The sequence below is a fragment of the Orbicella franksi genome, chromosome 2 (assembly GCF_964199315.1).
Source record: "Orbicella franksi chromosome 2, jaOrbFran1.1, whole genome shotgun sequence".
NCBI classification, from domain to species: Eukaryota; Metazoa; Cnidaria; class Anthozoa; order Scleractinia; family Merulinidae; genus Orbicella; species Orbicella franksi.
This window is the reverse complement of record NC_138146.1, coordinates 20,084,958-20,096,914: the sequence shown is the minus strand read 5'-3', so window position 1 is coordinate 20,096,914 and position 11,957 is coordinate 20,084,958. Positions and strand designations below refer to the sequence as shown.

Below are 11,957 nucleotides of genomic sequence, written 5' to 3'. Positions count from 1 at the left end.
GGAGCCAAAGGATTCAATTCTAACTTGGGCTTCTCTGAAACAAAATGAGCCCACTCTGACAAACACATGGGCAATGTTCTATTCCTAGTCTGATAGCTCATGATGAGCCGATAGCTGTAAAGAGTTGTTTTGCCGAGTGAGTGGTAGAAAGAAACTCTGAGTTATAATTTGTTGTCAATTCGGCATTTGTGGATTGAAAACAATGTACGGTACAGATAATACCAATCAGTTATCCTTCAAAGTCCCTCGTCAGAGCACACCTGACAGTGACTCACCCAGTCGAGATAAACATCAAACTTGATTTTCATTCTAACTTAATAGCTCGCGATAATTTTCAGTGACTTGGCTTTTAAGGTTTTACGTACCGTCTGATAAATATTCAATAATTGCAGGTACGATGCCGTTTAAAGATCAGTGTCTTTATTGGCACAACTACTTCAGGACACTTCACCAGGTAAATACGCGTGACAGCCTCGTGGACAAAAAAAAAAATTGCTGACCTTTTTTTGTGAAGGGGTGGGGCGAGGAGGAGGTTGAAATGGCATATAAATGACCCACTGCTATTTTGCTTTATTGTTCACATATTCATGAAAGAGACATAAGTTTTATGACACTTTTTGCTATTTGATTTTGTTTTTATGAATTAAAGTCCAACCATATCTGCATGTCCAGTATACACTGCAATAAGATCTCCATTTGTTTTTAAGGTTCCCAATGTCACGTGGTCGATGAGCCTCCAAAAAGAGGCGGAGGACTGGGTGAAGTATCTTGCAGAAAACAACAAGTTTCACCACAGCTCGAAGAATCCTGGGAACTTGTATCTGTCAGTGGACAAACCCAAGGAGTATTGCAGTGATGCTATTTGGTGGTTCCATAACGAAGAAAAGTTTTACAATTACAGCAATCCTCGCTATGTCAAAGCTGCTGGACATTTCACTCAGGTAAGTTATGAGCGCTGTCACAGAGTTTAACTGAAATAAGTTTTCTCAACAATCTGTCTCGTTGGTCTAGAATCCCAACCAGGTCAGTTGTAACTGCCTCGATTTGTAGCACCTTTTTTTCTCGTGTTATTGGAGTCTGTTATCAGCTGCCAAAAATATTTCGACAAGAACATTGCTGAAAATCAAAAGAAAGAAATCCCGGTGGTCTGTAAAGGGGCTACTTGTCGAATGGAACATCTTGAAAAATTCGTTCAGTCTTTTCAAATCGTAAACTCAATGATTTCCTCATTTGTTACTTCCTTGATGTTTCTCTGCAATAATAAACTACAGGCTTCTTTCTTTTGTATGTCGCAAAAATGACATGGCTAGTTGAATCTATCCGGCCGACGCATATGTTGACTGACTCTGTTTGTTGTATCTCAGGTGCTTTGGAGAAACTCGAAACAGATCGGTGCCGCCTGGGCCATCCGTAAAGACAAAAGGCTAGTTATATCGATCAAATACCATCCTGGCGGAAACTACATCGGTTACTTTGGAAGAAATATCTTTCGCCCAACAGCAGCTCTTCTAGGACCCGAATGGCCGCATGTTCCTCCTAAATTTGCTAGGTGTCCTGCAGCTGCAATAATCACACCGGAACCGCCAACTACGGCACCAACCACGGCACCAGCCACCACACCTGACATGGGAGGTAATACTGAACGTTTTCCCATAGCTAGACATGACAAGCTCATTAATGAATTCACCACACCTGATATGGGAGGTAATACATAAACGTCAGGAGCTCATTGATAGATTCAAATGAGCCAATGATTCTCAGTAAGTGTCAGTAAGAACACTAAAACGAATCCAGAGGACCTTCTTTCTCAAAACGAGTCAGGAACCCCTTTACCAGTTCAGCTTAATGTGCACCCTCCCGCCCCCCCCCCCCCTCCTAAAAATCAAAACTGTTTTATGTTTTGTTTTATTACTGTTTTGTTTCAATTTTTTCACTGATATGATCTTTTTGTATTGCGAAATTTCAGGTACGATGCCATTTCAACATCAATGTCTTTATTGGCACAATTACTTCCGCACACTTCATCAGGTAAACTCACTGAAAGAGGCGCCCCTCGCTACATACATAAATAACGAAAAAAAAAATCGGCGCTATAATTTTAGATTGAATTTGTAAGGTAAAGGTAAGGTAAAATGTTTATTAGACACGGCATCTAATTCAGGACTTAAAAATATTGAATTAAATTAGTCTAACTATCTAACTAATAAATCACTAATAACTACTACAATGAAAGAAATGATAAAAAAAACCTGCTTTACAAGGAAGCCTTGTATAAAAGCAAAATAAAACTTACATAAGACTACCATCAAAATCATAATTCTTCAACTTAGATTTAAATTCATCGAGAGAGGGTGACTGACGAATATCCAAGGACAAACACATTGCGATATGTCCATACATTGCGATATTGCAAGGCTTGAACGCGGTCAGGTGATGATCGAGTCAATCTCATTAGGCTTTGTACAACGTCTGTGGTAGATAGTGAGTAGCCTAGCTGTATGCGGTTGTAAACAAAATGGCAGCCGCTTCTATGGGTTTTGGAAGTATGTGTGAAGAGCTAGGATTTAGTTTTGAAACAAAAGTGGATTTATACTAAAACAATTAGATTATTCGCTCTCGATTTCTATGCGTGACAGTCGACTCTAACTGCACCCCTGTGAACTATAACCCGATAGAAATCGACAGCGAATAATCTAATTGTTAGTGAAACGCTTACAGATAACGAATATTGTTTCGGGGAAAATTACAAACATTAAAACGCATGAAGGACGCCCGCGTGATTTATTTTACCCGTTAACCACTCGACGTTTTTGCAGAAATAATATAATAAATATCCTTTGCTGTTTTTCAAATATTAAAGGTTCCCTTTGTCACCTGGTCGATTAGCCTTCAAAGGGAAGCGGAAGACTGGGTCAAGTATCTTGCAGAGAATAACAAGTTTGGCATTAGCAAGACCAATTCTGGGAACTTATACATGTCAGCGTACAGACCGAGGGAGTATTGCAGTGAAGCTGTTTGGTGGTTCCATAGCCAAGAAAAGTATTATGATTTCAGAAATCCTCGCTATGTCACAGCGGCTAGCAACTTTACCCAGGTAAGTTTGAAACAGTAACTGTTCATAGCTGAATTAAGTTGAGCCGGATATTTCCTTCCTTGTTTTTGCGCATGCAATTGTGCGGACTGGCAGACATGATAGGCTGGTGGACTGACTCACTCACTGAGGCTGGTGGACAGACGGATGGACGGACTGACTGAAGCCAATGACAAACAATCAAACATGATTCTGATAATACGTGGAATTAAAAAGTTTCCCTTGATTATATCTCAAATGATAAAAGTTAAGCTAACCTTCTGGCCCCGGATGTCCGAAAGGTGGACAACGCTATCCAACGAATATATCACAATCCGGTAGATAGCGTAGTTTGTTTTGTAAACACTTTTCCACTGGATAGCGGTTTATCCGGTGGATAGCGGCGTTATCCAGCCAAAACTGAGGTCTGATTTGTCGAAACCATTATGCGAATAGCAGAACTGAATGTTGTCATATATTATAACAAAATCCCACTCTGGTACATAAAGAAATATACGGAAAGCAGTTATAGGGGAATTTAATGTTGAACTCGTCCCTTACCCTCGCTTCCCTCAAATACCGTAAATGTCTCCGCAAACAATTTATTAAATGATCTCTGTACGGTACAGTATAATTACTAACATGTGATCACTTTTCAGATGGTTTGGAAAAACGTGAAACAAATCGGTGCTGCTTGGGCATTCCGTAAAGACTACAGGCTTGTTGTAGCAATTAAGTACAGTCCTGAGAGTAACGAGGATGGCAATTTTGAAGAGAACGTTTTTCCTCCCATCGCGGAAACCCTGGGACCAGAATGGGCGCGGAATCCCCCTGAATATGCCAGGTGCCCCAGGGAGAACATACCATCACAGCCTCCCACGAACGCAACCACGAACGCAAGTAAGCCTCACGTAAAAGGGGTAGCGAGGAAGACTGGGTCAAACCTGGAGCTCTTCATTGCCTCTGTTATCCTTGCTGGTTTATTTTCGTAAATGGCAGTTAACTTTGAGCGACGAGAAAAACCTGTTTGTTTACCGAGGACACTTAAAATGCAGACACCCTACTCCCTACATGTCTTACAGTGGAACTTCATGTGATTTTTCGTAAAGAACAGCTGCTACTGTTACACTGGGCTCCAAAACCCGGTACAATATTTAATTTAAAAGTTATTTATTGAGAAAGGAGCTTAAAGGTTCAGTTGCAGTGCAATCATAATAATGATAATTATAAGAACATAACAGTTTTTTGATACCTATAAAATCAATTCTCATTTTCTGAAAGAAATTCTAGCTCTCGGGCCCTGTAGAAGACTGATCAGTCCAAATATTGCACATTTAGTCTGCTAATAGACCTTCCCCGCGTTTCATATCATTTTCATGCATTTCCTGTATTTTTACACACCCTGAAATCGACCCGACTCGGTGCCCTTGTTGGTTGAAATGAGGGTAAAGTCTGTTCCAGTTATATCATGTTTTTGTTTGAAAGATCTGGAATTCTTTAAAGCTAACAGACATATGACACAAAGTTGGTCAGTCGAGAGGGGATTCCAAGATAGACTCTCTATTTGATCTTAGTAGTTTTATATTTTTAACCTTTTTAAGGACGTTCGCGCGAAAATTTTCCAGTCGATAGATTTTTTTTAAAATTTTACGGTAGTCAGATAATGAGTCACTTGTGTCAGAACTGCGAAAAAAAATTGGGGGTCACTGACTTCGTTTCAGAGATAAAGCGTGTGGAAAACTACCCTGATTTTGGCGCACGTAATTCAGCATGGTCTACAGGGGTTTGTAGTTAAAAATATCGAAGGTGAGTCTACGGAGGCAAACGATCTTAGTCATATTTTGTAGAAGTGGGCCTGTTGCGTAAAAAATTCCAAATTTTACCAACGTTTACACAAAACGTAACCCTTCAAGAGGCATTTGAAACCGTCGCACAGATAAACGAAGAGCTAATTAAAAGAACGGAATTCGATGGTGCATTTTGCAAAAAATTAAACTTATAGTCAATAGATTTTCTTCATTTTTTTCGCCAAACGTAGAAAATCGGCATGAGAGAAAATGATCCATCAAAAGAAAAATAGGGGTCACAGAACGTCCAAGATCGTTAAATCCAGGAAAAGCTATAGCAATGGCCATCTGCCCTATCATTGTCGGTTCATTTTACTACTTAGCACGCGCTCTTCATGCGTGACGTGGTGACTGAATCTGCGCAGTAAGGATGCGCAGAAACAATTAGCGCGAACTTCCTTAAACTAATTTTTTTTATCTAATTTTAAGCATGTTGTGAGGTTTATAAATTCTAAGTTTTTTTATTATATTTAGCAGGGCCTCTATTGAGCTGACAGAGTTATCCTGAAAAAATGAAGGTTTACTTACTTAGTCACTGATTAATGTAGTATGCTCGTCCATTCTAGTCTCGTGGCTATAAGATAATAACGTTTTTGCATGCCACCTTAATTTGATTAATTTTAAAAGAAATATTTCTTCATTGAAAGGTCACATAATCTGAAATAACGCAGCAAACAGCCAACTATGAATGGCTCGTTAGACCATAGTAATATGGAAATGGCCAATAATAGTTAGCCACGGCCGTGTAAAATTTTGTAACCATAATAGCGATGTAATGAAATTGTATTTTCCTTTTCGTCCCGATGCATGGGACTGAAATATTTGTGCACGTTTTGGAAATGTAAACAGATTTTCAGCTGGATGTAAATTTGTATAAGGGAATGTAAAACGACTGTCAGATGACGGTTGACAGGACAACTACATATGATTTATATGATTTATATGTCAAACATTAATAATATAATGACGTGATGAGAATAAAGAGAACAATGTTGAGAAAATGACGTCTAAGATGATTTGTTACAAGCTTGTAACGTTTCAAAATGTAAGGGGGGGAGTCAATGAATAACATCATTTTTTTTGTAATTCATGATGGTCATAATCAAAGAATCAGACACGGAGACGCGCCCATGGGGGTGCTTGTAGTTCGTTTTAGGGGTTAAGAAAGCGGGTTTGGTCCGTCTTTGAGTGTTGTGCCTCAAAAGGTCCACAGCAGGAGCTTTAGCGGTATCTCTCAGGGCACTAAGCCGAAAAAAGTATGACAGGAGATAAAATTTCAAGCCAAGCCCACAAAACTGGATCCTGGCACCTCTTAGGGGTTCTTTTCAAAAATTCCGACGAGCATCCCCACCCTTTATATATGGAGGTGTCTCCGCCCCCTCCCCACCCCTTTCTCCCAGGGAGACGTGTTCCCACTTTTAGTGGCTTTTACATTTGTACTCCGTCTAGCTCTCTACACACTGCGTTCGCGCTTTTTCGTCTATACAGCCTAAGATAGTCTAACCTTTACTTGTCTCCTGATTTAGTCTCGTTTGCAATTTACGTTAACGTTTGCATTTCAATCCAAATGACGTCATGGGATTTTCCAAGTCAAATCACAACGCGCATTTCGAAATCTTCAGTCTTGTACAAATGAATGCACTGCTTCGATCTAAAACGTAACACGAAGACAACGCATATATATGTACAAGCTGTGCAGTTCTTTGGATACTTGAAAATTGTCGTCTAAAAAGTAGACTCGCTGCAATTAAGGGGCTATTACTTAGAGACCCACATGATATGGAGCTGCTTTTCTGAGATTCTTTGCTTAATAATAACAACTTTGTTGTCTGATCTGCTCACCGAGGGAGGACGGTTGCCACCTGTCCTCCCTCCCCTCCCTTATAAAGGCTAAAGCAGCGCATACATTACCATTTCACTTTGAATACTGTCCACTAATGCCACATGTGCAAGTGTAAGAAACAAGATGCTCTAAATAAACACTCTAAATAAACACTGTATGAATGTGCCAAATGAAACATTTGCGTAGATTGACAGAACGTGCAATTGAGAGCTATTGCGCCGCATACCACTCACGGAAAAGACAAAGAAACATTTTGCGCAACAAAACAACCTGCGCGCAAAATGATCACATTTAGCAGTCTTGGATTTCTTTGTAGGCTGATAACGTGTATCATTACTGTGCAGAATGCAGGTGGGTGTAAAAGAGTAAAAGAATATTCGAATAAAACCAGTTGTTACATAGCTAATGGACGTCTGCAGTACTTGACATTTGTTATCATTTACTGAAAAGAAAATCTGTGTTAGCAACTACAAAATCTCGTAAAGTAAATTGTCTTGATGCAATCAGCGCGTTCCAAGTTACTGACAGTGCGTGTGAGTGAATTGTAGCTAGTCAACATGGTCAATTTTAGAATTGGAGGCACGAAATAAATAGTTACTCTTTTAAATATCTGTGGGCATTGACGCATTTCGCTCTAGATTATAAATAACTCGAGGATAATCTTTGAAATAAATCCAACAAACAAAAACTATTAAACTAATTTTCTAAAATAGCATTAAATGATTTTTTTTTTAACCTTTTTGGGAGTGACAACGAAGTAAGCTATTCCAACATCCCTATACACTGAACTATCACGATATATACTTTCATCTAGACTTTTAAACTTCAAGTTAGTGTAAATAAATTTAGTCAGCAATGTATCCACCAAGTATATAACAGGTGAGATTATGTGTTATTTTGTTATTTATTCTAAGCTCTATCGTTACCCGGCCTTTTAATTTCGACTGTTTTGGCCGTCTTACACATATAATGACGAAGCGAAAATTATAATCCTATTTTTGCTCTACTTTTGTTTTATTCAAAAGTTCGTGATTTGCATACTATAGATACTTTGGAGGCCATAACTCAAAAAAGTAAATATTGATAGAAACGTATAATTATATCCCATAAGTTGACATTTCACTCGTGTGTTTATGACATTTAATTAATTTTTCCTTTGTACGGGTCAAAGCCAATCATAGCACTAACAGTCTACAAGACATGTAAATAAGTAAAAAAAAAACCTCGGCGTAATTTTTTTCGACTTTTTTCTCGAAAAGTCAATGGCGAGACACGTGTGGCTGCTTCACCGCTTGTTGGCCCGGTCTCATCTGTATCAAATTTATCCACGGCTGTTGTTTTACCATCCACTTAAAGTCATCAAAACAGCTAACGAATTCCCCGGTTGTCAACGTCGAAACGTCACGACCCGTCAGTTAACCTCGGTACCAGGTTATCCTCGATTTTCATCTGCTAAAATGGTGGAACCTGACATTCATTGTGAAACTCGGTTTATTGAGGATGCGTCAGGCTCTTCTGCCATTAAACAGCCCAAAATACCCTTGTCGATTGGTTTTCCATTATATAACTTATGTTATATTGTGGCATAACGTTGACTGTCAATCAGCCAGTCAGTCCCTCAGTCGGTCAGTCAGTCAGTCAGTCAGTCAGTCGGGCAGTCAGTCAGTCAGTCAGTTAGTCAGTCAGTCAGTCAGTCAGTTAGTCAGTCAGTCAGTCGGGCAGTCAGTCAGTCAGTCAGTCAGTCAGTCAGCCAGTGATCCAATTGCTCTGTATAATGACTCCTTTCATTTATTTCATTTACCTGTAGGTTCTTTGAACTGTAAACAGCAGTCACTGTTATGGCATAATTACTACAGAAACATTCATCAGGTTAGTTACTAATCATGTGCTGAGATCATGGTCTTTTCAAACCCAACTTAAACGGCACAAGCTATACATTGAGTGTTTTGAGAAGTGCATTCAATAATACACAGAAAATGGTGCTTCAATACACACTGAGTTTGCTTTGCTGATAAACAACATTAGGTATAGAACATGTAGCTCCCTTGGAGAGAGGTACTTGATTCTGAGTGGCCGTGGAGGGTTGGAATAAGGAGAAGTAGCAGTGGCATTAACGCTTTAAACCTTCGAATTACGCCCTAGCCAGTTTCCATTATAGTTAATTTAAATATTATAGCACCACTGAATACTCTGTTTCGTGTCAAAGTTGGTATTTTACTGAGTTGATATGAGAAATCTTTCTGCTTCATGATCATGATGATAGCACTAATAGTGTGCAGTCCATGTTTGTCCATATTTAAGGAGCAGTCAAACTTTCAGATTTCGCTTAGCAACGCTTCAGTATACATCTCTTTTTCACATATGGTACCGTGTAGTGTTCCTGACCGGATGCATCACTTTTTACTCGCAAGAAACGTGTTTTAAAAGCTGTAATTATCATGTACAGTATGTGTTCATTTCGTGATTAATAAATGTCAGTGATGTTGTCTGTTAGGTTGGCAATGTAACATGGTCAAGTAAGCTGTTTAAAAAAGCCAGGACATGGGCGGTTTATTTGGCCAATAACAATCTATTTATCCACGAAAAAGATGATCCTGGAAATCTTTTCCTGTCTGCAGGAAAACCTAAAGAACCATGCGCCAGGGCTGTCCAGCTATTTTACACTGAGGAGAAAAACTACGATTACAAGACGCCGGAGGTCTTTAATGGTGCCGGGCACTTCACTCAGGTAGAATTTAAGGGTTTTCTGTAACTTTATTTTTGCATGATGTTGTAGCTTTAGATACCCAAGCAGTAACCAATCACCTCAGTCATGTTCAAAAGTGTATCTCCTTCTTTCTAAAGAAGACAATGGTTGCTGCATAACATCACGCACCTCCTCTTTTAGCGATTCATTCTCTAGTGTAGCCTGTCACGCGGAAATTTTTTCCTGCGTTCTTCCCCATTGTAAGAAAGAAAGAGTGACAAGCCAATCGAATGTTGCAATAAGAGGCTGTCTCCAGCTCAGCTCCATATTTTTGTGTCTGTTCCTTACTTACTCATCTTATAGCCTTACTGCGGCTGCTTCTTACTGCGGCTACTTCTTCTTCTTTTCTTCGCCCCATTCTCGACTAGAGTCTGTTCACAGCCTACTCATCTTAAGGCCGATCTAGCTTATACAACTTTGCGGCATGCGACTTTTGTTTGCGCTGCTTACGTCGTGCAGTAGACTTTCTCGCTCAAAGTCCTTTTGTTGTTGTAGACAGTCCAATTACGCCCCTTGTCCTCACAGTCTTGCCCCCCGGAGTCAGGTTTTGAGTGTCGCAGAACTGATATGTATCTCGTTCTGAGCTAGTCTAGGCATGCAATAGCTAAACAACTTTCCAATCTCGTTCCCAGAGGGCGCGCTCCCTTTTGCTAGTATAAAGAAATCTAGACCTCTGGGAGAAATCAGGCAAGCCAGCATTAGTTACAGCGGTTACTCTCTCTATGCATATTGGTAGACCGATATAGAACTTAATCACACGCGCGCAATCAAACCGAAAACAATATTTTCTGGTTCCGGTTTTGGATTTCTTCCAGAGCGTCGCGCGTTCGGTCATCACTGCCCGAAAACGTGCGAACTTTAGGATTGACTTTCATCGAACATCTTCCGAGCACTCCGTGAGGCTACGATTGTCGTGGGGTCTGTAATAAAACATGTTTTAAATTCCTAAAACATTTTGCGTGGGTATATATTACAAGGGCGATAATCGCATGCAAGTTGCAAGTTCGATTTATACAAAACAATTTATGAGTTGATTCTAAATCGGTCCTTTCGGCTACCAGATTAACAGTGACATGGTTTTTTGTTTCTTTATAGGTTGTTTGGAAAAACACGAAGGAAATTGGCGCATTCAGCAAAGAAAGAAACGACGGTAAAACTGTCGTGGTGGTCAAATATTCTCCCCCTGGAAACGTCCAGGGTTATTTCGCTAAAAACGTCTTCCCTCCGAGAAAGCCGACAACAGTGACAAGACCTACGATTACAAAAACTGATAACTCGACGGTCACTACCCTTACTTCACCGGGACCGAAACCAGACGTTAGAGCAGGTGCCATGAGTGTAAAAGGCAGGAGAGGGATACATTTTGTTATGCAGTTCGGACTCTTAGGTTTTTTGATTATTAAGACACTTTACGTGGATTGAAACGTGAAATAACATTCCAAGTTTTAGCAAGCGGAAGGTTCTAACCTTGTGAGAAAAAAGCTTTGATATTCAACTCGTAACAATTCTAAACTGATGATGACTCTACTGTCTCTAATTAACTAATTGTTGCTCAGCTTTGAATAAATAGCAGTATTTAGAGAAGAAGCCACATCAGCCCCAGCTGGTTTTCACGCGGGTCCTCTATCCTGGTTGAATTCAATTGGGAGTGTTGGTTTTTGTGAGGGAGGAAAACCGGAGAACCCGGAGAAAAACCCTCGGAGTAACGATAGAACCAGCAACAAACTCAACACACATATGGCACCGAGCCGGAATCGAACCCGGGCCACATTGTTGGGAGGCGAGCGCTCTCACCACTGCGCTATCCCTGCTCCCCAATTTTCGTGCGCAACGATTTACAGCCAATAGAGCGACCCACGCAGATAGTCACAGAGCTATATCATCATTATATGAATTTGGGTCAAATCTCACTCAAACGTCTCGCTAGCGGGAAAGGGAAATGGGTAATGGGCCTATGAAAAGAGACATCTGTCTTCTAAGGTTGTACTGAACATATATCCCACTTTCTAGTTTAAATAGATTAAGAGAAATTTTGTAACAAAGCGTTTTTCTTTTCATTCATTGATAAAGTATTGTAATATTATCATCGCGTTCCCCAACTACGTCGATTTTTGATGCTGGGGCAAATACGATGTCATCATTTCACTACGTACTATGTACCGTAAAACCCAAAACTTAAACTATTCTGTACTTCGCTGTCAAGGACAAAAAGCTACAATTAGAAACCCTTGGCCCTCAGTATACCTAAAACCTCTGGCGGACTGAGATAAATCAACTGATTTAAGATTAAAATAAATAATAAATAAAAATAATGGACTCTGTCGAAGTTGACATCATACAGACTTCATCGTACTGTACTATTTCTTCGAAAAAATAAGACACCTAAAATTTAACTTAAATAGTAATTCTGACGAAGTTGAAATTAGTCGCCGAAATTAATAATGAGAAGCT

At 39.8% G+C, this 11,957-nt stretch overlaps 2 protein-coding genes across 6 annotated transcripts in view; both read left to right on the top strand.

Annotated features, from left to right (window-relative positions):
* The window catches only part of LOC145478538 (uncharacterized), a 30,242-nt gene extending 24,323 nt beyond the window's left edge, over nt 1-5,919 (top strand). For 3 of the 4 annotated variants that reach the window (XM_081456596.1, XM_081456594.1, XM_081456595.1), the window contains 6 exons: nt 393-454; nt 708-941; nt 1,365-1,632; nt 1,967-2,028; nt 2,861-3,094; nt 3,730-5,919. In XM_081456596.1, coding sequence (XP_081312722.1) covers nt 393-454; nt 708-941; nt 1,365-1,632; nt 1,967-2,028; nt 2,861-3,094; nt 3,730-4,062 — 1,193 coding nt within the window. In that variant the 3' untranslated portion in view covers nt 4,063-5,919. The other variant, XM_081456598.1, reaches the window with a different exon arrangement.
* A 73-nt stretch (nt 5,920-5,992) lies between these two features.
* Nucleotides 5,993-10,965, top strand: LOC145478543 (Golgi-associated plant pathogenesis-related protein 1-like). 2 transcript variants are annotated; one of them, XM_081456604.1, is made up of 4 exons: nt 5,993-7,111; nt 8,568-8,629; nt 9,255-9,488; nt 10,602-10,965. In XM_081456604.1, the coding sequence occupies exons 1-4, from the start codon at nt 7,042-7,044 to the stop codon at nt 10,926-10,928; spliced, it is 693 nt and encodes a 230-aa protein (XP_081312730.1). In that variant the 5' UTR covers nt 5,993-7,041; the 3' UTR covers nt 10,929-10,965. The 2 variants fall into 2 exon arrangements, with proteins under 2 accessions (XP_081312730.1, XP_081312729.1); XM_081456603.1 differs by lacking the exon at nt 5,993-7,111 and having other exon boundaries at nt 7,871-8,629.
* Nucleotides 10,966-11,957: the final 992 nt, after the last annotated feature.